The following is a 23,871-nucleotide window of genomic DNA, read 5'->3' on the forward strand; positions in this document are numbered from 1 at the left end:
GCATTGAGTGGCCCCGTTTGATTTACGCACGTGCGCGGTTAGCCCTCCCCCTCCCCTCCCCTCCCGTTTCCACATGGACATGGCAGCCGTTTTTCATTATCAGGTTCAAGCCGACGGTTCAATCTCGCAGCCCCCGCTGCCGCCCTAGTTGGATTTCATTACGAACCATGAGCCATGAACCGGCTCGCAGGTCCCTATGCATCACGCCCCGCCCCGCCCCGCCCCGCCCCGCCCCACCCCACCCCGCCCCGCCCCCGCGCGCCCAGCAGCATGAGTTACTAGTGGACCATCGCTTTGGCCCGGTTTTGGCGCCGGTTCAATCATGGCGGCCATTCGTGCATTCGTGCCGCCAAAACGACCACGGTTCCCCCACCCCGTCCCCGCCCCGTCCCCGCAGGGCCCGCAGTGCTCGGATTAAGGAAGAGTTCGGGGCCGCTTTAATAACCGGGCAGACAGCTCCGAAACAAGGAACGAGGAACGGGGTTCTGGCGGCACACTGGCAGCACACTGGCGGCACGCTGGCAGCGAGCGCGGCGCGGGACGGGGTCAAGGTCACTGGGTCAAGGCCGCCGGTCTGGGCGCGGTGGTGGGGAGGCGCGCGCCCCGGCCGTGGCCTAGGTCACGGCTCCCTCGGGGGCACTCGGGGCACCCGCCCGCCCGCCCCGCCCCGCCCCGCCCCGCCCCGCGGCCACCGACCCCAAAGGGGCGCGGCGCACCGTGGGCCAGAAGACCGGTGGAGGCGGCCCACATCCCGGTCGCACCGACGCTCACAGCACTGTAACACTGGTTCTGTTGTCCTTCCCGCAGGGCCTGCGCTGGGCGCTGGTGCTCGCGGCGCTGGGAACTTGCGCCGGCTCCTGGATCAAGGTGTTCTCCGTGGCGCGCGACCGCTACTGGGTCACCTTCCTAGGCCAGACCGTCGTGGCCGTGTCCCAGGTCTTCATCCTCAACGTGCCCGCCCGCCTGGCCGCCGTGTGGTTCGGCCCCGGGCAGGTGTCGTCGGCGTGCTCCATCGGCGTCTTCGGCAACCAGGTAAGCACCGCCGACGGCGCCCTGGCTGCACAGCGGGCCGGAAGACCCGTGGAGGCGGTCAAAACCCCGCACGCGTTTTGAGCAGCAGAGTCGCTAAATGGGAGTCGAACCGAACGTGTGACCCCACCAATGGATTGCTCTCCGAACGAGGAATCCATTGGTGGGGTCACACGTTCGGTTCGAGTCCCATTTAGCGACTCTGGGGCCCAAACGTGTTTAGAGCTCTGGCCTCCTCCACCGGTCTTCCGGCACACTGTGCGCTGCAAGGGGCCTCATCGAGGACGCAGCTGCTGTGAGGAAAGGAACGGAACTGCTTCTAGGAAACGCCCGCCTCCGGCTGAATCCAGCCTGCCTCGATGTCACCGAGGCGTGCTCGTGTGTGTGTGAGCGTGTGAGTGTGTGAGCGCGTGAGTGTGTGAGTGTGTGAGTGTGTGAGTGTGTGTGTGTGTGTGTGTTAGTGTGTGTGTGTGTGTGTGTGTGTGTGTTGTGTGTGAGTGTGTGTGTGTGTGTCCCGGCGCGCATTTGGCGCTCGGCTGGCTGCCCCTGGCAGCGCCGTTCCCGCTTGGCTTTGCTTTGTCAGGAAAATGAGAAGGACTTGATTATGCACAAAAGTTTCCTCCATCAGCCGGTGGCGCGGCGAGGCGAGGCGCGGCTCACTGAGTGCGGTATTTGCGTCCAACGAGGGTCCTTTACTAACTTGCCGTTGCCGTCAGAGCGGCCACCGCGGCCGAATAATTATTTTGTGTGTGTGTGTGTGTCCTGGCTGTGTGTCTGCCTCTCGGCATAAGGTGTGTGTAGGCTAAATGGATGTCAGCAGTTCACGTGACGGCTATTAAAAGTTGCCCGAGCTGAGCGCGTTTTAAAAAAGAGTTACCTGGACTTGACCGGGTTCGAACCCGTGGCCGTGGCGTCTAGAGTTTGGGCCGCCCCCACCGGTCTTCTGGCCAATCCACTGCGCGACGTCAGCCTCACGTCGGCCACGTCCTGCCCGGCCTCCCTCGCCAAGGACCGCGGAAAAAGACGGGCAGGACCGCGCGCCAACACAAGCGGCGGCTAGTTTGGGCCGGGCGGGTTGAACGGCCCCGGCGTGGCGCGGCGGTCGTCCCCGTCACCGCGACGTGACGCGACGCGACCTTCTCGGCGACCACGCGCCGCTGCCCCGCTGGCGCCTCTTTCTGGTCAGCTCACGTCGGGGCGCCACTACACTGCCTTATTGGAGCGCACGGCGCGGCACGTTTACGGAACCAACAGAGCGTCCTTCTCTCTCTCCCTCTCTCTCTCTCTCTCTCTCTCTCTCTCCCTCTCTCTCTCTCTCTCTCTCTCTCTCTCTCTCTCTCGTCTCGTTTCGCTCTTCACCGCCCGTGTTGACACTGACGGCGCGCGAGGCCGGTGCACCGCGGTGGTGACTGCGCTCCGAAACAGGCGCGTTTCTCTCTCTCTCTCTCTCTCTCTCTCTCTCTCTCTCTCTCTCTCTCTCTCTCTCTCTCTCTCGCTCTCTCGCACTTGCGGTGTCTCGGCGGGGTGCGAGAGAGACAGCGCGACAAGCTGTGTTCGGCTTTATGGCGGCCGAGCATTGTATGGAGGGAGTGGCGGCGCGGGGCGGGGCCAAGGTGAAGGTGTGTCATTAAGGATAATGCCTTCATCCTCCATCCCGATAGCCCGGCGCGGCTGAGCGGGCCCGCCCCATCGCTCCGTCTCAAGGGGGGCTGACTCTCCCGAACCGTGTACGAAGTATTATATATTATAGGTATTATAGAGTATTACAGGTATTATTCCAAATATTATATCCAGATAATTGTGTCGTTGTAAGTGGTTTTCCGTATACCAAAGGTTTCCAAAATACGCAAGCAAGTTGAAAACAAGGATTCCGGCTCGCGCTCCTGGGCCTCAAATTATTATACAGCGCATCTTTAAGAGCCTCAGCACCAAGTCATTTCTCTCAGCGCCATTTTCTTACTCTAACGTTCCGTCTAGAAATCTCTGAACGCTTGTTCACCACAATTTTACACAACTTTCTCATTTTAAAACCAAAACTGCACAAAATGTGCGGCATTTTTTGGTATTATGGATTATAGTATTATTCAAGTATTATAGGGCTGTGTACGAAGTATTATAGGAGTCAGCCCCCCTTGCTCCGTCTCTCTCGCACTCGAGGGGCGGCCCGTCATCGGTGCGAGAGAGACAGAGACTGATAAACACGGCTGGCCCCGCCTCGGGGCCCGCCTTGGGGCGAAGCGTCTTCGTCGTTACGGGGAGGAGAGAAATGGATCGTTTCCAACGCGGAAACATCCGAGGAGCCGTCATCCGCTTGAAAAACTGCCAAGGGTGCTTTTGGAACCGCTTGCATTTTCGCCAGCGGTTTTGCTTCACTATGGAATACTTATAAAATCTTTTTTAAATCTGGTTTACGAAGACAGAACGGATCTGTTCCGAAGAACAAAACCAGTCTCCCAAGTACCATAATGAAGTTCATATTGCTTTTACACGCACTTTTTGAGCGCACGCCCGCACGCGCGGGAGAGTTTCTCCTTACCGCCCCGGGAAAAGTTCTCTGCAAGAGAGACTCAACATTTCGTTCCCAATCGAAGCATTACAACTGCGTCTCCGACCGGAGTCGCCTTTGAACCGAACAAACTGTAGAAAAACAACAGCCAGCGGCGCAGCGGCGTTCTCGGAGCCGGCGGCGGAAAACTTGGTCCGGCCCGGCTTGGGGGACACCCATTGGGACACCACTGGTCCTTCCCGGACTCTTCCGAGACAATAACTCGCGCAAAATAAAGCCCACTTTACTGCGTTTCGCGCTCCCTTTTTTCATCCCCGCCGGAACGCCGGTCCGGGGAAATAACGGAAAGGAACCACAAAGAGGAGGTAAACAGTCAGACAGTCAGTGAACCGGCAGTAAAGATTGACGGCGCAGGCCCGATCCGCGCTGTATCGCCGGCCAGTGTGGCTCTTTCGTCCTCCCCTCTCTCTCTCCGCCGCCGCACCGTTAAAAACGTCGGCAGAGCGGCTGGTGTGGTCTCCCCCTCAGCCCCTGTGAAGTGCAGGGTAGGCAGTCCCGCCCGGCACGCCCGTGTAACAGCACAGCCTACCCGCCAGGCGCTCCCTGCGTCCGGGTCCACAGCTCCGCAGCGCAGTGGGCCACAAGACCGGTGGAGGCGGACAAAACTCTAGGCGCGTTTTGAGCTCCAGAGTCGCTAAACAGGACTCGAACCGAACGTGTGACCCCACCAATGGATTGCTCGTTCGGAGAGCGATCTATAGGTGGGGTAACACGGTCGGTCCGAGTCTCATTCAGCGACTCTGGAGCTCAAAACGCGTCCGGGATTTTGACCGCCTCCACCGGTCTTCTAGCAAATCCACTGTGCACAGGTGCCGTGGTCCAGAAGCGGTCCCTCCTGCCTCCTCTCTGCCGCCACTCTCGCCCTCTTCCTTCTCACTCTTGTCGCCGCTTCCTCCGCGCCGCGATCCGTCTCCGTCGCCGCGCTGTCGCCCCGAGCCCTGCCCGGCCTTCGGTGGTCTTTGGAGGCCTTTGGCTCGTCCGCCCTTCGCTCCTCCGGTCCTTTGACTGCGACTCCATCTTCTAAATGAAATCGGCGGCCCCGACGACTTCGGTTACTTCTTGTCCGACTCACTCCGTCCTTTTTCTCGTCCCCGTCTCTCTCTCTCTCCCTCTCTCTGTCTCTCCGCCAATCGATCTTGTCTTTATTACCCCGCCCCTCTACAGCCATTCCGTGTCTTCATTTCCTCGCCACCTCTATCTCGCATCGCGCCGCCCCGACCCGCCATTTCCATGTGTGCCGCGGCGCCGCGGCGCGCAGTGCTGCCACACAAAGAGGCCCAACCGTGTCGGCAGGATTGCCAACCACAGCCTGACTACCCAGCAATATCCGGTCTTTCTCTCTCGGTTCTGTGAGTCTGGATGTGACTGCCCCCCCCCCTTTCCTTCTCAAACGACGTGACTGCCGTGCGACCGCGGCTCCCCTCGCGCGATCCGCGGCTCTCAATTGGCTGATTGCGGCGCTCTCTCTCTCTCTCTCCGTACAGCTGCACTGGAGAGGCGGTTGTTGGCCGCTCCGCGTTCGAGTTGCCAACAAGATATATTTATAGCCCCCTCCCCTTCCTCTCCGGCCTAATGAGAGGGAGAGAGAGAGAGAGTCCTCTCCGTGGGCGGAACGGGGGCGTCGATGATTTGGCCCAATTTGCTTGCCTTCGGTGGCCGCGGCGGTACGCGTCTCTCTCGCACCCCCGCGGGACACCCCCTGGGTGCGAGAGAGACAGCGACGCACCCGCTCCGGGACGCGGCCTCCACCCTCGGGACCCCCGCCCGCCCCGCCCCGCCCCGCCCCCCCGCCCCGCCCCGCCCGGCCCCGCCCCGCCCGCCCGCCCCGCCCGGCCCAGCCCGCCCGCCCCGCCGCCCCGGCCGGTCCAGTGGCTGCGGCTAAGCCTGTGGCTGCCTGTGGCTAAGCTCGGCCAGAGGCTGCCGCCTGCTTGGCATCTGACGGGGACGGATGAGCTGGGCGATGGGCTGGCCGTCCGGGAAGAGGAAGATGATGTTGCCATGTCCTCGGCCACGCCGCGCCCACCAAGTGCCTGGCCGTGGCTGCCGCGGCCAGTGTGCCAGTTGGTGACCAGAATAAACCGCCCCCGCCCCACAGAGGGCCAGAAGACCGGTGGAGGCGGCCAAAACTCTAGATGCGTTTTGAGCTCCAGAGTCACTAAATAGGACTCGAACCGAACGTGTGACCCCAACAACGGATTCCTCGTTCGGAGAGCAGTCCATTGGTGGGGTCACACGTTCGGTTCGAGTCCCACCTAGTGACTCTGGAGCTCGGCCCCATCCCACATTCTCGTACGAAAATAGTGTTTTCCAGTGGCGTGACAGACTGCTTTGGGTTTGCCGCAGCTCGGCGTGGCGCTTGGTTTCGTGGTGCCGCCCATGCTCGTCCAGAACAACACGACGAACCCCGAGTTGATCGGCGACCAGCTGCGCGTCCTGTTCTACATCGTGGCCATCACCACGTCCGTCTTGCTGGTGCTCATCCTAGTCAGTGAGTAGCCGTCCAGTGCCTCCACCCAGTGGTCCAGAAGACCCACTATGCGCTCTGCGTAAAACGCACAATGTCTTGATGCCCGTGGTTTTGACTGTCCCCCCGTTTGATGCCAACTTTCCGACTGTTTCCGACGCAGCCTTCCAGGCAGGCCCGCCGCTGCCACCCAGCCCCGCGCAAGCCACCATCAAGGCCACCGAGAACGAGGGCTTCTTCATCTCCGTCAAGCGGCTATCCACCAACCCAGCCTACATCTTGCTGCTCGTCTCGTACGGCGTCAACATCGCCGTCTTCTACGCCATCAGCACGCTGCTCAACCAGGTCGTCCTCAAAGTGTTCCCGGTAAGCAAACCCCCTTGCGTGGCCGCGCACAGTGGGCCAGAAGACCGGTGGAGGCCGCCAAACCTCTAGACGCGTTTTGAGCTCCAGAGTCGCTCAGCAGGACTCGAACCGACTGTGTGACCCCACCAATGGATTCCTCGTTCGGAGAGCAATCCATTGGTGGGGTCACACGTTCTGTTCGAGTCCCATTTAGCGACTCTGGAGCTCAAAACGCGTCCGGGGTTTTGTTGTTGTCGTCGCTGAGTGGTTCCCTCTCGGCCCGCAGAGCAGCCACGACGCCGGCAACATCGGGCTAGTCATCGTGCTGGCCGGCATGATGGGCTCCGTCGTGTGCGGCGTCGTCCTGGACTCGACCGGAAAATTCAAGTGAGTACAAATCTTGTCGTCAAATCTCCACTTTATTTCGGTTTTAATTCTTTTCATTTCGCGCTCCAGGGAGACGACCCTGGCCGTGTACGCGCTGTCGCTGATCGGCATGGTGGTCTACACGTACTCCTTCTTCACGGGGTTGATCTGGGTGGTGTACCTGGCGAGCGCCGTCCTCGGGTGAGTAGTGCCACAATTGAATTTCTCTGCGGCGACCTTCCCGCACGCATACCCATTAGAAGCGATGGCCCCGTTCGGCACCAATGTTAATCTGCAATCAAAGGATGGTGGGGCGCTGGGAGAGTGGGGGGGGGGGGGAGAAATGGACATGCCGTGCCGCAGGACTTTTCGGGGCCCGGGGACCCAATAAAGGGGCTGACCTTGTTAGCCTGCTCGTCTCGGCTGCTCTTGGCCTCCAAGTCCGCTGACTTGTGACTCCGATAAGATCGGATCCCTTCGGCTGACGGCTAGGCCACGGCTAGGCCACGGTCCCCGACCGCCAAACTGCGCGACGCCGCGACGCCGCGACGCCGCGACGAGAACCCCGCCCCGGACCCTTGGAGCATGCTTGGAGCGGGGCAGATGAAGCGCGGCGCCGAGGACGGGGGCGAGGGAGAGAGAAAGGAGAAAGGCGGCGGAGGGAAGTCCGCGTCGCCGAGCGCCGATACCCCCCGCCGAGAGGGCCCCCGCTGTGGCGTGGGGTAGTGCCGGCCGGGGAATGCCCCACTGCCGCTGCATCGGCCTACAGGGGGAACTTTCCCCAAAGTTGGCGGCTCTAAGAAGTGTCTGTCTTGCCCTGCCAGGTTCTTCATGACGGGCTACCTGCCGGTGGGCTTCGAGTTCGCGGCCGAGCTGACCTACCCCGAGCCGGAGGGCACGTCGGCGGGGCTGCTCAACGCGGCCGTGCAGCTCTTCGGCATCCTGTTCACCATGTTCTACGGCTGGGTGTTCGAGCGCTCCGGCCACCTGTACGCCAACGTGGCCATGTGCCTGGCGCTGCTCGTGGGCACCATCATGACGGCCCTCATCAAGAACGACCTGCGGCGCCAGGCCGCGCAGAAGTGCCCCATGGAGCGCGCCATCACCGTCAGCACCATCGGCGGCGCCGAGCAGGTGGGCGATGACGTCATCAAGGCTTGAGCAGCGCGAGCAGCGCGCAGCCATGGCGCAGCGCATGTCGTGGAAACGAGCCGGAACCGCCAACCGCCTCGGCCGCCTCGGGCAAGAGGGAGCGGCGGGCCGCGCTCACATTGGTCCGGGAGGCGACGCACTAAAGACCGGTGGAGGCGGCCAAAACTCTAGACGCGTTTTGAGCTCCAGAGTCGCTAAATGGGACTCGGACCGAACGTGTGACCCCACCAATGGATTGCTCTCCGAACGAGGGATCCATTGGTGGGGTCACACGTTCGGTTCGAGTCCTGTTTACCGACCCTGGAGCTTAAAACGCGTCTAGAATTTCGTCCGTCGGCGCCGGTCTTCTGGCTAATCCACTGTGTGTAGGCCGACCAATCAGCAGCGCTCCTCGCTGGTCCAGCTTGCTGCTGCCCCGGGGCCCCGCGGGGCTTGGGGACTGTCTCTCTGTCTGTCTGTGTGTGCGTCAGTTTTCGGTGTGGCGTCCGTCGCGGCAAGTGTGTTGTTACATTGCGCAGCAGGGAAGTGCACAGTCCAGTGCCATGCTCGAACTGTCTTTGTTTGGTTCCTACTACACGTTGTGACGTCTGGGTCGTATCGTACACTGTGAAACATCATTGTGAGGGTTGTATTTGTGCCTCCACGCCCTGCCTTGGACGAGCCTGACCAGTGTGAATTTCATTTCCAACATCGTCAATTATTTGGTTTAAATATTTAAAACTGTCCTTCAATTAAACCATATTACTGACATTTCAACACGCTCAGTTGCAGAAATTATTTTTATTTCAGACTGGTCAGACTGTCGTATTGTGCATGCTAGGGGATACGAACGTGTGTGATAATCGTATGAAGGAGTGGGGGAATCGGGGCGGCGGACGAAGAGAAACCAAGAACAGTCAATGGCTAGTCATGCGAGTCCTCCCCTGATGCTTCCCCTTTTATGATAGTTTTCTTTGAGTGTGCTGTGAATAATACAAGCCCTTCAGTTTTGGGATGGGACGAATCTCAAGTAGTCTTTTTCAGCCGAAGAGGGTTGCAAGTTGAGCTGGGCACGCATCGCGCGAGTGGAGTAAGCAACGTGCCGCCATGGGGCGCCTTGGGGCACCTGTAGACTGACTGTGATTTTGCTGACAATATATGTAACTACTTAGAAGGGTATGCCCGTGTGCTGGTGGAAACTGGCGTGCCCCAGGATGATTGAAAGGCGTCTGCGTTGTTGAAGAGACAGAATGGGAAAAGACATAGTAGGTCTGATACTTGAAACTTGGAACGGCCAGCGCCTGATTCAGTGCTGAATTTTGGGTCAGGTAGACAAGACTCACACACATACTACCTTTTTCCCACATGTGATTTTTTCATTGTTTCCTTCTATTTATTTTTCATAATTTCATTAAATGTTTCAGTGGCCAAAATTAAACGATTTTATGCTTGATACAGGCATCTTGAGCTCCCAGTTGATGGGAAAGTGATGTCTCAAATGCATAAATTAACTTCATCTTGTAGTCTTTTTCTTGACAATAAGATTTCAACTTATATTGACAATAATATTGACAATAATTTAGTCATTTGACAATATACTTAGTTGCTGTTTGACCCACTTTTGGGCATCTTCAGCTTGCTCATTCAATTATAGATTAGTGATATTTAAATTTCAGATTTTTATTAAGAACATAGTTTTTATAGTCAGTTGTGTTTTAAGAGAAATGTTGCAGGTTAGCCAAATTTGAGTATGAGCCAAAAGTGCTGCAATGGTTTGTCCGAAGAGTGAATATTTTTACTATGTGATGTTACAAGCAAAGAGAAAAACATATTTTCATTTGTTGTTGTGTGTAGTTCTTAACAAAATCCGTGAACATAGACAATACTAAATTTTTAGGAAGTATATGAATTTCAATAATAATGATGGATTTGTTACAGCAAGTGCTCAAAATGAAAACTTTACCACACTGTTTTGGCTTCATATTTTCCTCATCTAAAAGAACTTCTACTGAGGGAATAGCATTCCCACTAAATTTAATGATATACCTGATTGGAAATGCTACTTTCAATATCTGCTAATGCTAAGTGTGTGTAGGACGTTTAGTGTTTGATACATTGATGAAATATTCTCTGCTACTACTTCATAGAAGATTTTCAAACAGTGATAGTATCTAGTGATTTTTTTAGCAGAGTGGGTCTTTTTCTTCCTTTATTTTAAACTCCCACTGTAACTTTGAAGTCTTTTCTTTGTGTTTACTTGAATACCTGAGTGCAAGTAAACTAATGCCTTTTCTTTACTTGCCATGCTTGAGACCTTCCATGGATTTTGAGTCGCTCTCATGGATTACATTCCATTCTTTAAGGCTGTGTTTATATTTATTTTAGATTCATTTTCTCAGATATGCTTTTTAAAGCCAAGTTCACACAGAAAAAAAAAAACAGATTTCCTTGGTGCCATAAAAGTGTATGATTTTACCAAAGACACTATGAAATACAATGTGGGTTTTGCATTGCACTTTTTCTATTTTTTAAACTATTTTTGAGAAATTAATAAGCATTGTACGATAATCTGGCAGCACAACACTGGCACATTGTTGATGAGGAAGCATGTACCTGAAGTTGTGATACCCTCAAGAAAGTTACTAAATCCGAATCTGATATTTTGTGTTTCATTGTTGTTTTTCTGATCTGAGAAAATGCTTAACAGGCAGTATTAATGTTGTTCACTGTATTTTTGTTCCTTTCTGTTTCTTGTTGAAGAATCTAAAGAAAGATTCTAAACCAACATGGTTGTTTTGGTCCAGAAAAGACACATATATGATCGTTTTACAAAAGCATTGTGCAGCAAATTTTGCCTTATGTTAGCAACAGGCTATGATGAAATTTTTGACAATGCTTTAAAATTGTAGTGGGTTGTTTAGAGCTGTAGTGAGTACTATTGACAACATTTTAGGCAGTTCATTCCTTAGTTCACATCTAAAATTCCATTTTATTAATAAAAACAGTGGTGTATGGATACTATAAAATATTATCTGGGAGAAAAATGTGTTGTTTGAGTTCAATGTTATGTGTGTATGGCATAAATGTAAGGAAGAAAATACTGAAGTACAAATCATCAAGACAAAATATTTGTACACTTCCAAATACCAGTCTGATCCTTTGCAGAAAAAGGCACAAAAAATATGTCATAAAGAATTATCTTGGCATGAAAACGGTCCCGTTCCTTTGCCTCCAGTGAATTTTTTACACAGCATGAGAAGATCTCCAAGACCTTATCTTCTTTCTGGTGGGTTCTTTACCCTTCAAACCTCACTGGTTATAATTTGTGCCTTGTACGTTCTGTGCCAAGGATATACTTTCCAGGTGTTGCACATTTTCATGTCTGTACATATGCTTATTTTCTGGTTCAAAGATTGTTAGAGTTAGATGAACTAATTTTAAAATGTTAAAGCGTAGTTGTGAGTTATTTCGAGATGAATAAATATTGGTAGATGTTACTTGTTAAAATTCATTTATTGTTTTTTTCAAAGCAAGACTAGACTCACAACACAACAACTCAACAGGCTACGAGACGAGTGAAAAATGTTTTTGTGGACCCATCCGCTTGGCTTCTGCACGCATTATTACATGTTGCTACTGTATATGTTCTAAAATTTCATGATACGTGATGCTTTTAGGTTGGGAGGGCCATATGATTTTATTTTGAAACTATCACCTTTTGAAAGAATTTCTTAGTCTGTCCACTCAATGACACTCACAGTCTCACAGACCATGGCCTATATGCCCCTGCACTGCAAAGGCTCTAGGTGGGGAGACGCTTTGGCGAATGACTACCCTGCTTTAAAGCTTCTTTGGTTTTAGATGTTGGATGATGGCGACGTTGTTGCTGAGATTTTAGCTCAACTAGAGCGGCAGCGTGAGACAGCTAGACAGCAAAGTCTCCGGTCAAGGTATGGTATAAAAGAATCGGTCCTTAACTGTTTTTTCAATGTTTTAGAGTAAACCCTCTTATTTTGCATGGTTTTTAGCATGCACAGGGTGCACGTTGGGTTGTTGGAATAAACAAATAAATTCACTGGGCAACAGAATGGAAAGTTCATATTCATAAGATACATTGTGGAAGTCAGGTACAAGTTTTTTCATTAACAAAAACATATGTTACGTTTGTTTCAGTGTGCCGCCAGTTTACTCGAGGAATTAAACGCAGCATTTGAATACTATTAAAAATATTTTTTACTGTTGTGATTCGTTTTTCCTCAAATTAAAATCAGCATTTGTTTTTTGCTTTAACGTTTTTGCTGGGCTGATCCTAATAAAATGTGTTGAAAACAAAATTTGTGACACGGAAAAATATTATTCAATCCTCAACATCTGACAGAGCATAAACGAGAACGGGTAGGTTGGTACTAGCCATCTCGTCGCACTATCGCCGACTGGCGCACTGTGCGATTCAAAGTTGGCGCCTTCTAGTTACCAGTGCGGCCACGAGGGGCGGCAGCGGTAGCAGCGGGACATACTCCACGCCGCAGGGCCAGGCTCTAGGCCAGGTTAAGGCCAGGGCCTTCTGTCTCTGTCGCACTCCTTGCGCGTCCCGTAAGGGTGCGAGAGAGACAGCGCGGCCAGGCGGGGCTCGGACGCAACGGCCCGCGAAACGCGAAAGGGGCGACACGGCCATAGAGTTGGCCCAACAGCTAGTTTGGCGTCGCGGACGACTAGGTCGGAATGCTCCAGGGAGAAACAAAGTAAAGGGGCAAGTTGGCCGGCATACCCGTTTCATTGCATTCTTCTCCTGCGAGGAGCCGGCGACACAAACACCCACCTTCAACGGCAGGACCTGGCCGACAGCGCCTGCGCCGCCAGGTCCGTGGCCACCTCCAGGGCGTGCAGCGCGTCGCGGGGGAGGCGCCGGTCCCGGGCCGTGACGGCGCGCAGCTCCGCGCTCAGGGCCTTGATGAGGGCGCGCGCCAACGCCGGCGTGCCCAGGTCGGCGTCGTGGCGCCGCCGGCCCACCGCGCGCAGCCTGGTGTGCTGCGGCAGGCCGGCCAGCAGGCGGTGCGCGAGCAGCAACACGTGGCGAGCGTCCCTGCGGACCAAGAGGCGACGAGTCACGACTCCGAAGTTTTTGAAAAATTAAAAATGTTTCTGACTGACCTGGCGCGGACGTGGAGCGAGCAGGCGTTGGTGGCGTGCACGTGCAGCAGCACCAGCGCGCCGTGCAGGGGCGTCTCAGGGGGCCCGGTCCCCACCAGCAGGGTGTGGTCGACGAGCGGGCCGTCCGGGCCGCCGTCCGGGGCGCGCAGGTTGGCGTCGCGCAGCAGGCCGACGACGCGGTCGGCCAGGCCCTCGCGGCCGTCGACGCGGAGCTCCACCGGCACGGGGCAGCACGCCGCGCTGGCCAGGACGTCCTCGTGCTCGGCGTCGCGGAGGCCCTCCCGGACGCCGAACGGCACCAGGTCGCCGCGAAGCACCTCGTCGACGGACAGCCGCCACGCCGGCAGCCCCGTCCACGTCTCTGGAACAGCGAACAGCCAGCCGCGTTCGAAAGGACGCCCTCGTGGAGCTGATGTCTTGTCTTTGAGTCGGACACTCACCTCGGCCGTTCGGCAGCACCGCGCTCACCAGCCCGAGGACCTCCACGACGGCGCTGCGGCCCGAGAAAGCGGGCTCCGGGACCGTGGCTGCCAACCCCAAACAACACGAGCTCACTCACTTCGTTTCGAGCGTACGGTGGGCCAGAAGACCGGTGGAGGCGGTCGAAAGCCCGGACGCGTTTTGAGCTCCAGAGACGCTGAGCGTGACTCGAACCGAACGTGTGACCCCACCAATGGATTTGCTCTCCGAACGAGGAGTCCATTGGTGGGGTCACACGTTCGGTTCGAGTCCTGCTCAGTGACCCTGGAGCTCAAAACGCGTCTAGGGTTTCGGCCGCCCCCACCGGTCTTCTGGCCCACTGTGACGGCCGTCTCTGGATCGGCAGCACGGGATGGCGCACTGCGGATGTCGTAAGACTGCGGGGCGCTGGCTGGCTGGCGGTTACCGACCTACGATGACGGCGTGCTGGCCGACTTCCAGGACCCCGTCGGCCGCCAGGACGGTCCAGGGCGGCCAGGGCTGCAGCTCGGGGCGGGGCGGCACGGCGGCGTACACACTGTCGGCCCCCCTCCCCCTCCGGCGGGGCTGCTGCACCATGACCCGCCACTCGACGACGTCGGCGACGCCGTGGACGCCGCCCGAGACGCACAGCGAGAGTGAGCGCAGCGGCCTGCGACAGGGAAAAGTCGGGCGGCGCTAAAGACCGGCTGGATGAAAAGCCCGCGCACGAAGCGCGTCGCGGAGCACCAACATAACCAAACAGTCAAAAAAAAAGGTTTTAAAAAATCTCGGGCGTTTTACAAGGCAGGACATACAAACAAAAAGTTAAATGTTTACGAAACGCATTGGAAGCGTAAAGCGGTTCGAAGATCGGCGGCGCGCCCGGCGGAGCCCCTGTCAACGGCAGGGATGCCGGCCCGCCACGCAGCCCTGCCGCAGGGTTGCCTACCCGCCAGGCTGATCTCTCCTCCACTGCTGAATGCGAGGCCGAGAGGCGGCTCGGCACAAAGGGACGGCAGCTCAAAGCGGTTAAAAATAGCGGAGGAGTACAATAGTACGGCGTGAGCGGGGATGGCGTGTGTGTCTTAACCTCGCGCGGTCGATGCAAGTCGAGACGATGGACAAACAGAGGGACTGTTGAGGAGCTGGCAGGTGGACGGAAAGGCAGACAGACAGACAGACAGACAGACAGACAGACAGACAGACAGACAGACGGGCAAACAGACAGAAAGCGTCGAAAAACGCCAAAACGCCCCCGTTAGTGCAGTGCACACATTCGTTTCGAACATGCCAGTGTTGACTAGACAGCAGTAGCCTGTCCGGTGCCAGGGACAGGGCCGCAAGGCCAAAGCATCAAGGCCAGGGTGCGAAGGCCTCCCAGTAGATTGTCACCGTCTCGCTCGCACCCTTATGGAGGGCCCCATGAGTGCGACAGAGACAGAGAATCGGCCGAGCGTGTCCGCACGCCGATGACATCGCCACCCCCGCGCAGTGACGCCATGGCGCAGCCTGGCGCAGCAGTGCAGTGTAGTGACACGCCTCCTCTATTCATTCCTATCTGGAAGCGACGGGGCCGGGCCGGACGGGGCGACCGCGGGAGAGAGAGACAGCTCTCTCTCTCTCTCTCTCTCTCTCTCTCTCTCTCTCTCTCTCTCTCTCTCTCTGCCCCTGACGTGCTACGAGAGCGAGAGAGACAGGTACACAACGAGTAGCGAGTCCGGCGAGACAGTCATCGCGATACCGCGACGCCGCGACCCGACCCGACAGTCGGCGACAGCGCCATGGACAGCGCGGTGCCGTCGCGGTGCCGTCCCGTCCATCTAGATGGCTGCGATGCGGGCGTGCAGGTGTTTGGAACGGCCGGGGAGGGGGGGGGGACAGGGGCACTAATGTACTCTAAACACACTGGCCGTGCCGTGCCGTGCCGCCTCGCGCCGCGTCGCGCCTCGGTGTCACGCTCACGCTCGGCACGCGTGCGCCGTTTGAGCACAGCGTGACCGCCACGCGCACGCGACACGCCGAAGGAAAGCGAGAGCGCCTCCAGCAGACGGAGTCGTCGCTCTGTCTCTCTCGCACCCACGCGGGACGCCCCATGTGTGCGAGAGAGAACGACTAGGAATCAGCTTCCGTCCCACAGTGCGCCAGAAGACCGGTGGAGGCGGCAGAAACTCTAGACGCGTTTTGAGCTCCAGAGTCGCTAAGCAGGACTCGAACCGAGCGTGTGACCCCACCAATGGATTGGTCGTTCGGAGAGCAAGGACTGGCCGGCGTCTGGTCAGGGGCGGGGCGGCGGGGGCGGGGCGTCCGCCTGGCCGGTTGGTAATTTGTCTGATGGCCCCGCTTCATCGCCCGTCGAGGGGGTCGAAGGGACGCCGGGGGACGCCGAGGGTCTCCGAGGGGAGCCCGCCCGCCCGACGGCAGTGGAGTGCAAACTGCCGCCTTCCACGAGGACGAGGCCTGGACGAGGACGGCCTGCTGGCACACGCAACGGCCCCCGCATAAAAATTCCATGAATCCAAAATGACGGGGAGGAAGATGTTTGCGCCGGCGGCGGGAAACGGGGCGTCCTCGTCGTGAAGGAGTCGGAGTGCAGTGTGCAGGACGCGGGTCGATTCCCCACTTTGTACTTATCATTTCCAAAGCATTCCGGTCGCCATTCATCTGCGGGCCAGCCCGAGGGCCAGCCCCAGCCCGGCCAGTCGGCTCATGCCAAACAGGGCTCTGTCTCTCTCACTCACGGGGCGGCCGCGGGTGCGAGAGAGACACACGCCGCTCCACCTGCCGACCACGCGCCGCCACCCTTCCCTCTTCCTCCTCCCACGCCCGGTCCGGGGAGGGCGGCTCAATCGATAGCTCCCCGTGTACCCCGGCCCCCCTGCCGCCCCCAGACCACCCCCCGGTGCCCCCCGCCCTCCAGGGCGACCGGGACCGGTCCTTGCGGGCCGCGCCGCGCCACTGCGAGTCACTAGCGGCTGGGCTCGGCTCGGCCCCGCACCGCTCCGGCTCGGCTCGCGCAGGCCCAAGCCGCAGGGCGGTTGCCTGCCACTGCACCGCCGCCACTGCCGCCAGGTCGGTCGGGCTCATCACGCCGAGCACCGCCTCCGTCAGGGCCTCCGTCAGGGCCTCCGCCAGGACACAAGCCGCCACCTCCCCGCCGGCGCGTCGCAGCACCAGGTGAGGCAAAGCGGGCCAGGCCACGCCAGTCCTCAGCGAGTGTGTTTACGAAGCGCAAGATGGGGCAAACGTCTGTAGACCGTCAGCGACTTGTAAGACCACTGTCATTTTCGGCCTTCGGGGAACGGTTCGCCTCGCCGCCCCAGGGATGTTCACGAACCTGCTCTCCTCACCACTAAATCGTTCTGTGTGGTTTCAATCGTGCCCCATCTGGTCTCCAGTGTTTTGTTTTTGTTTGTAATTTTTTTTTTCACAATCACAAGCCCTTGTACGTGTGACTTAGAGTTCAGTTTATTTCACTCAGTGCTCCCAATGCAAATTGCTCAATTGATAAGTCAATTTCCCTCAAGCATTGGCCTCACAAATTCAATGAGCCCGTCATTCATCACAGTGTAGCCAACATTTACGTCGGCAACTCCTGTTGTTGCACTCGCTCTGGCGCTCGCTTTAATCGGTGAGCGCTCCCGGCATTTGGCAAACAGAGGAGTAAATTCAGCAGCCGCACCTCGCGCACCAGGGGCCCCTCTGTCTCTCTCGCACTCACTGCACAGTGGGCCAGAAGACCGGTGGAGGCAGACAAAATTCTCGACGAGTTAAGAGCTCCAGAGTCACTAAATGGGACTCGAACCGAACGTGTGACCCCACCAATGGATTGCTCTCCCGTCGCGCGCTGACGGGGGCAAGTGGCATGGCTGCATGTAAATTCTAGTGGTATCGGGGGCATCGCACGGGGGAGTGCTGAAAAGGTGCTCTGCAGCCCCTGGAGGTGCACCAGCAGGAAGCTGGGGTCGCGTCAACTACGCACGGACCCATGCACATCTGCGCAGCTGGCCCAGCTGGCCACAGACGAATGCACCAACTTTCTGTCCCAAGTCTCGACCCAACCAAACTCAGGTCTTCTTGAAGCAGACTAATTCATTTTTCCGTGCCCGTCTGCATGAAAAGGCTTAGTCGCGTGGCTCGCGTGGGGCAAAGGGACCAACAGGGCCTACTACCCGCCAAGCCGACTTGGACGGCTTCCTGCCTTGCGGCGCTTCACGTCGTGCTTCACGTCGTGCTCGCGTCGCTCACGGCGGGGCTGCGCACAGAACACTAAGCCCGCCAGACCGGAACGGAAAACTCGCTTGCAATCTGCCTTCTGACCTCCGGGTAGATTGCATGGAGTACTAGTACTTGCCAGGGCACAGTGGTATTTGCCAGAAGACCGATGGGGGGCGGACAAAATACTAGACGCGTTTTGAGCTCCAGAGTCGCTAAACGGGACTCGAACCGAACGTGTGACCCCACCAATGCATTGCTCTCGGAACGAGGAATCCGTTGGTGGGGTCACTCGCTCCGTTCGTGTCCTGTGTAGCGACTCTGGAGCTCAAAACGCGTCTTGATTCTTGGCCACCCCCACCGGTCTTCTGGCCCATTGGCCTGAGGACGCGAGTTCCCCCGGTCGGACCAAGAAGTCGTTTTTCGTTGTCCCCAGCGATGCTCCAGCATGCGATGCGGCGTCCTGCGCGTGGCCGTGAGGCGCGTCCTGGTGCTCGTCTCGGCCGTGGCGCTCATCCCCGCCGTGCTGCTGCTCATCGGCTCCAGCGTCACTAGGCACCGCTACCAGGTAGGCCGGGCCCGCCGGGCCGGACCGCCGGGACGAGCCACAGTGGGCCAGCAGACCGGTGGAGGCGGCCAGAACTCTAGTCGCGTTTTGAGCCCTAGAGTCGCTAAATGGGACTCGAACTGATCGTGTGACCCCACCAATGGATTCCTCGTTCGGAGAGCAATCCACTGGGGTCACACGTTCGGTTCGAGTCCCATTTAGCGACTCTGTCGCGTCCTGAACTTTGGACCCCTCCAACGGTCTTCCAGTCCACCGTGCGAGCGACTCAGGAGAGTCGCTTCGTCGCTCTGTCTCTGTCGCACTCACGGGCCCTCCGTCAGGGAGCGGGAGAGACAGAGCGACTGACCGCTCTTCCGGGTCGCTCGCCAGGCAGGCCGTAGAGAAGTGCACAGAGACCAGTTTTATCTTTCCTTACATTGAGTAACTTAGAGTTAGATTTCACCTTAGAACCAGACATTGTAATAAGCTCTGAGCAGTTTCGACCATGCTAGTGTCAGCACCGATGATAAGGCGGGAAAGGGGCACGGCATCTTTAAGGGCTTGGCATCTTTTAGCCCACTTTCGGCCATGGCGACTCATTTGCGGGTTGCCTTCCCGACGCCCACACGGGGGTTCGCCCCCCAGACCCCACGCAAGCCCCCCACCCTCAAACTACTTTGCCACTGTCAACGTCGACAGAGGCGGTGATCACTAACTTATCGTCATTCATGCTTTCATTAATTCATTGCGTGCATTAGAGTTTTTAGCTTAGGTAGATTAGACTCAGCAAACAAGGCAGATTTTCTCATCTTGGCATAATCTAGGGTAGTAATTAGAACTTAAAGTGCAATGTACAAAATCACAGAATAACACAGAGGACTTGTAAGTTTGTTTTATGGCTCTTTTAAAAATGAATATAGTGATAAAATAAATGCACTGGAAAGTTAGCAAAAAAATTAACATTTTAGGCTAAGTTGTTTTACAAAAGAAAAAAGAAATTTGATTTTGCTTCCAGGATGTACAATTCACAGGACAAAAAGTGGCAGTGGAAGGGGTAAGAGGCTGCTATATTTATGTGTTTGCTTTTAGCTGGGAAGTAAGGCAAAGAAATCACAACTGGAATGCCAAGGCACAAAAGTAAATTGCTTCCCTGCTCTATGCTTGACTGTTTTCTGGTTTCTTGTGACTCGTGTTTGACTAAATCTGAATGGAAGCAAAAATCACTGTGTTTGTTGCCAGGTCTAAATCTCATCAAAAGCATTTGGCAATTACTAATAATGAGCGTAACAACAATGTGTTGCTTGGTTTTCTGCTTTTAATTTTTGAAATTAGATTAAGATAGCTGTTAGAAGTAGTGAATATTGATCAAAATCTAATGTACATAAAATTATTTTGATAGATCATTTTTCTTTTGATTCTTGCATGCAATTAACAGTTGATGAAATTTATCGAGTTGTGCTGCACTCTGACTCTGACGTCACTAATATGTCTATTTTCGTCTTGGTCTTCGTTTCAGATCGATGGCTTCTACGGCACTTGGGGCCCAGGCCCTGATCCGGGTTGGATGTCCAGAATGGCTATTAGAATGGCAGCCAGAAGAGCAGAGCTACGTGATGCCTGCATTCGAACAGGCTTGGACGTACCTAGCAATGACTCCCTACACCAGCCCAATCCCTGGGAATACCTAATCAATACACAGCATCATCTAGTATGGTGTAATGTTTTTAAGGCTGCTTCAACTTCTTGGATGTACAACTTCAACATTTTAGCAGGTTACACACCTCATTTCTTGAAGCAGAGTAAGGTGAGGAGAGTCAAAGGCCCCCTTCAGCTTCCAGGGACCAACATCAATGTGAATTCAAGTTCTGATAAAATGTATTTCTTCTACCCCGTAGGTGGTCCCCCTTCAGCTTGCAAGACAAAGATATCCTCGACCATCATTGGAAACCTTGAGAGATGCTTTGAATTCATCAATTTCATTTTTAATAGTCAGGCATCCTTTAGAGCGACTTTTGTCAGCATACAGAGACAAAATTCAGTATTCTCTCCCTCATACTCTGCATCAAAGACTAGGCATACGTATAATACAAAAATATAGAACAAAAAGCAGGGTAAGCATCAAACATTTTAAATTCTCTTGATTTATAAATGTGGTTCAAAAACTCCGAAATAAGAACTCGATTTACTATGATTCCAGAGCACAATCGGGAGCCGTGACCCCACGAAAAGAAAGCGCCTATCCCCCAAGTGGCCCACCTTTTCGGAGTTTGTTCAGTACTTACTGGACGAATTCAGAGAAGGCAGAGAATTTGATATGCACTGGGCACCTATTGCCGAGTTTTGCACACCCTGTCATTTGCATTTTGAGGTCATAGCTAAATTTGAAACATTAGAGGTAAGTTAAAATTCACTGGAATTTTTCAAATTTTGGAAATTGTTAGACTTAACAGGTCAAAACCTTCTTTACAGGAGGACCAGAACTACTTAATATATAGAGCACGTCTTCAAGACTATATACATCCAGAGTGGAAAAACCCAGCAAAGGGCAGGACAGCGACTACAAACCTCATAAGTTCCTACTACACACAGCTCACAAAAAAAGAAATCTTAAGCCTCTATGAGATTTATAGATATGACTTTGAGCTGTTTGGATATACATTAGACGGTTATTTAGAACAAGGGGAGGAGGACCCCACCTCTCCACCGAGTGCCTCAAGGCATCACTTCAACAAACACCAAGTAACAAAGTCCCCTCCAACTTAAAGTGTGTTAGTTTTCATTTTTCATTTGTCTTCTACAGGGAATGCCTTGCTCAAAACAAATGCCAGTTGAGTGTACGCAACTTCAATGTCAAATTAACGACAGGTCAAATTTCCAAAGGACATGTGTTCAATTAAACTACTTCCCCTTTGAAATTTAGTCATACTGTAAATTAGTTATGGGTTCTAACTTTCAAGTGAAGAGTATAATTCTGTTAAGGAGCCACAAAATATAGAGATAGAAAACCACATTTTTACTAGGATAATTAAGTAGAAAGGGAAATAAAACAAAGCGAGTTGATGAAATTGTGATTATGCAATGGTGCTTAAATTTGACACCTCTCATATTCCCACTGGTGGATGTGAATAGAAGGAACGTCAGTGCTGAAGGGCTTCCAAATTTGACCATAAATAAATTTGATCTTAGTGTGTGTAGTTTGTACAATCAAATAGATATTGCAAAAACAGAAAATAATGAAAACAAAAAACTCCAAGCTCAAGTAAAATAATTTCTTTTGATCTTCATGTATACTATTCAAGCGAATGGACAGATTGGCATGTTTTTACTCTTGTTGTCTTGAAAAACTTAAGTTGTTCTTTTCAGTAATTTAGAGTACCCCCGTTTTTTTAGAGTAGGGGATAATGGTTTAAAAAAGATCATGGAGAGTGTATCCATTTGATGTACACTAACTGATTGGTGACGAAAGATTGGGACCAAATTTGCAAATCTGAATAAAATGTCATTATTCAATGGTTTAAGGTGATTTAAAAGAGTGATAAAAGTGCAATGAATGACTGCACATGTGCTGGAAAAGGAGGAAAATATAAAGTGTGGGATGCAGTTTATGGAATTTGAACTAGTCCCACTCAATGAAAGAGTGATGCGTTTTCAATCATCAACAATTTTCTTAACACTGGGTCCGTTTGAATAAGACACACTTCCTATTTTTGAAATGTTAAAACTTAAGATGCATATCAAAAAATCATTTGACGATGGTTTTTTAATGAGGATTCATGTTGTCATTCCATTCAAGGTTCAAGATCTTTGTAAAACTTGTGTAAATACAAATAAAAAAATTGTAGCTTTGTTGTACAGCTGCACCTCTTCCATTTTCATCTACATAGATACTAAGCACTTCTGAGAATTGATCGGGCAAAGTCTTGTGTTCATACCCTTAACTCAAAAATTGAAATAAATGTTTTTTTCTTTCCAATCGTGTGTTTGTAAAGACTCACCCAGAGCTGTTATTCTGCACGTCGCAACCAAGGACCCATTTCCTGTCAAGTAGTTTTTGCCAAGAGTTCTTGATGACAAGGTGGCGTCTAGATGTTGTCTTCTTAACTTCAATTGAGTTTGAAAAACTTCCTATCAAAGGGACCAACTGAAAAAAAAATTAATGAAAGTCTAATATAGCTCACACAACAATAGGTACATTTGGGAAGTAAATATTGGATCTATACCTTGTCTAGTGATGGAGAATGTTCAGTGTGATTAACACCAACAATGTGGAACATACAATGCCGGCGCAGCTTTCTCTTTTCTTCTAATTGCTTATGAACCCTCTCAACACTCACTTTTAAACCCTTAGGGAAAGAATGATAATGTAAGACTATGAAACATTTAAAGATGATTTTTGGGGACCTTTATGCTTTATTTTTGGTACCATGTAAAGATGAACATACCCTGAGTTTGGCACTAAGGACAGTCTCAACAGGATTAGGATTGATCAAGGAAGAAGAGCTTGACGCTGTGAGGTCGGTTATACGCATATCCTCATGGTCTTCACTCCAGAGACCCAACTGGGGGAACCCTTTTTGGCTAAAGTCTCCAATTTCAAACCGTGTAACATTGTCGAAGGTGTGTGTCACCTGAACAAAAAGATTGACATTACTAAATCTTCATAAAGTTTTCATGTAGAGAATAAATGAATACTCACCTTCAAACAAGATGCATGTGAAACAACTTTAACACATGATTCCAACTGAAGCACATAATTCTTGCAAAATGGTTGATATGTAAAGAATATTGATATTCGATGAACAAGCCCTTCACCTATGTCACACCAGCCAATGACTCGACCTTCTCGTAAAATAATGAGCCCTTCTTCCTGCACACATGCTGCAACATCTTAAAACAAACAAAAATCAACAGAGAGGAGATGGAAAAATAAATTTCTGATATAACAAAGAGATAAATTTACCTGCATGTTCGGAAGAATAATCTATTACATGACAAGTAGATTCAGAAGGAATAAATGACCCAGAGAGTTCTCGACTCATGACAGATAGAAAACTGATTGACTATTGACAGTTTACATACATGATTACCGACCACTGTGAGATAGATACCTCTTTAATGCCTGATTTGTCACGATCAAATGACGATATGTCTCAAGAAAATACAAACTATAGAGAATGACTGGTCTTTCTACTTATGCAAGTTCTAAATAAGTGTTACCGACAATGACATTAACCTCAACTTTTATGGGCGTCGAACTTTTCCGAACGGAAATTATCAGAAACAGTGTTTCAGAAGTATCCAAACAATGTCATGTGCTTTGTGACGGTAATAGCATAATAAATGAACATAAAACAATCAAGACTGCTCGCCGCTCGCCGACCCAACCTGCAGCAACCAGCGGTTCGAGTTTCAAATTTGACACCCCGCCCCGCCCCGCCGGTAAACACACCGTCCGGATATGAGAAACTGAGCATGAGTGAATGTATGAAAATATTTCATTCCGCGAAGTCAAGCTGGCGGGAAGATTAAATTTCGACTATTTCCAAATATTGACCTGCCAGTTTAGCGAGGGTCATGACTCCCATGTAATGTCATCCCATTTCAGTTGGCGAAGCCAAA

At 53.2% G+C, this 23,871-nt stretch overlaps 3 protein-coding genes across 7 annotated transcripts in view; 2 read left to right on the forward strand and 1 right to left on the reverse strand.

The window, feature by feature from the left end:
• Positions 1 to 12,188, forward strand: part of LOC117647996 (feline leukemia virus subgroup C receptor-related protein 2) — a 47,108-nt gene extending 34,920 nt beyond the window's left edge. For 3 of the 4 annotated variants that reach the window (XM_034390042.1, XM_034390044.1, XM_034390043.1), the window contains exons 3-10: positions 808 to 1,032; positions 5,939 to 6,083; positions 6,223 to 6,425; positions 6,691 to 6,791; positions 6,861 to 6,971; positions 7,595 to 7,904; positions 11,763 to 11,851; positions 12,075 to 12,188. In XM_034390042.1, the coding sequence (XP_034245933.1) occupies positions 808 to 1,032; positions 5,939 to 6,083; positions 6,223 to 6,425; positions 6,691 to 6,791; positions 6,861 to 6,971; positions 7,595 to 7,904; positions 11,763 to 11,851; positions 12,075 to 12,102 (1,212 nt within the window). In that variant the 3' untranslated portion in view covers positions 12,103 to 12,188. The remainder of the gene's footprint in view (positions 1 to 807; positions 1,033 to 5,938; positions 6,084 to 6,222; positions 6,426 to 6,690; positions 6,792 to 6,860; positions 6,972 to 7,594; positions 7,905 to 11,762; positions 11,852 to 12,074) is intronic. The other variant, XM_034390045.1, reaches the window with a different exon arrangement.
• A 534-nt stretch (positions 12,189 to 12,722) lies between these two features.
• LOC117648421 lies at positions 12,723 to 23,704 on the reverse strand. The gene is made up of 9 exons (XM_034390926.1): positions 23,213 to 23,704; positions 22,949 to 23,139; positions 22,695 to 22,880; positions 22,473 to 22,595; positions 22,248 to 22,393; positions 14,022 to 14,163; positions 13,493 to 13,565; positions 13,053 to 13,413; positions 12,723 to 12,984 (listed from the first exon to the last, which is right to left on the reverse strand). The coding sequence occupies exons 1-9, from the start codon at positions 23,289 to 23,291 to the stop codon at positions 12,723 to 12,725; spliced, it is 1,563 nt and encodes a 520-aa protein (XP_034246817.1). The 5' UTR covers positions 23,292 to 23,704.
• LOC117648261 (carbohydrate sulfotransferase 11) lies at positions 16,714 to 22,225 on the forward strand. 2 transcript variants are annotated; one of them, XM_034390680.1, is made up of 7 exons: positions 16,714 to 16,759; positions 18,142 to 18,273; positions 19,268 to 19,306; positions 19,769 to 20,056; positions 20,148 to 20,363; positions 20,450 to 20,647; positions 20,722 to 22,225. In XM_034390680.1, exons 1-7 carry the CDS (start codon positions 16,727 to 16,729, stop codon positions 21,013 to 21,015), a joined length of 1,200 nt encoding a protein of 399 aa, XP_034246571.1. In that variant the 5' UTR covers positions 16,714 to 16,726; the 3' UTR covers positions 21,016 to 22,225. The 2 variants fall into 2 exon arrangements, with proteins under 2 accessions (XP_034246571.1, XP_034246572.1); XM_034390681.1 differs by lacking the exon at positions 19,268 to 19,306.
• Positions 23,705 to 23,871: the final 167 nt, after the last annotated feature.

The sequence above is a fragment of the Thrips palmi genome, unplaced genomic scaffold (genome assembly GCF_012932325.1).
Source record: "Thrips palmi isolate BJ-2018 unplaced genomic scaffold, TpBJ-2018v1 HiC_scaffold_3, whole genome shotgun sequence".
NCBI lineage: Eukaryota > Metazoa > Arthropoda > Insecta > Thysanoptera > Thripidae > Thrips > Thrips palmi.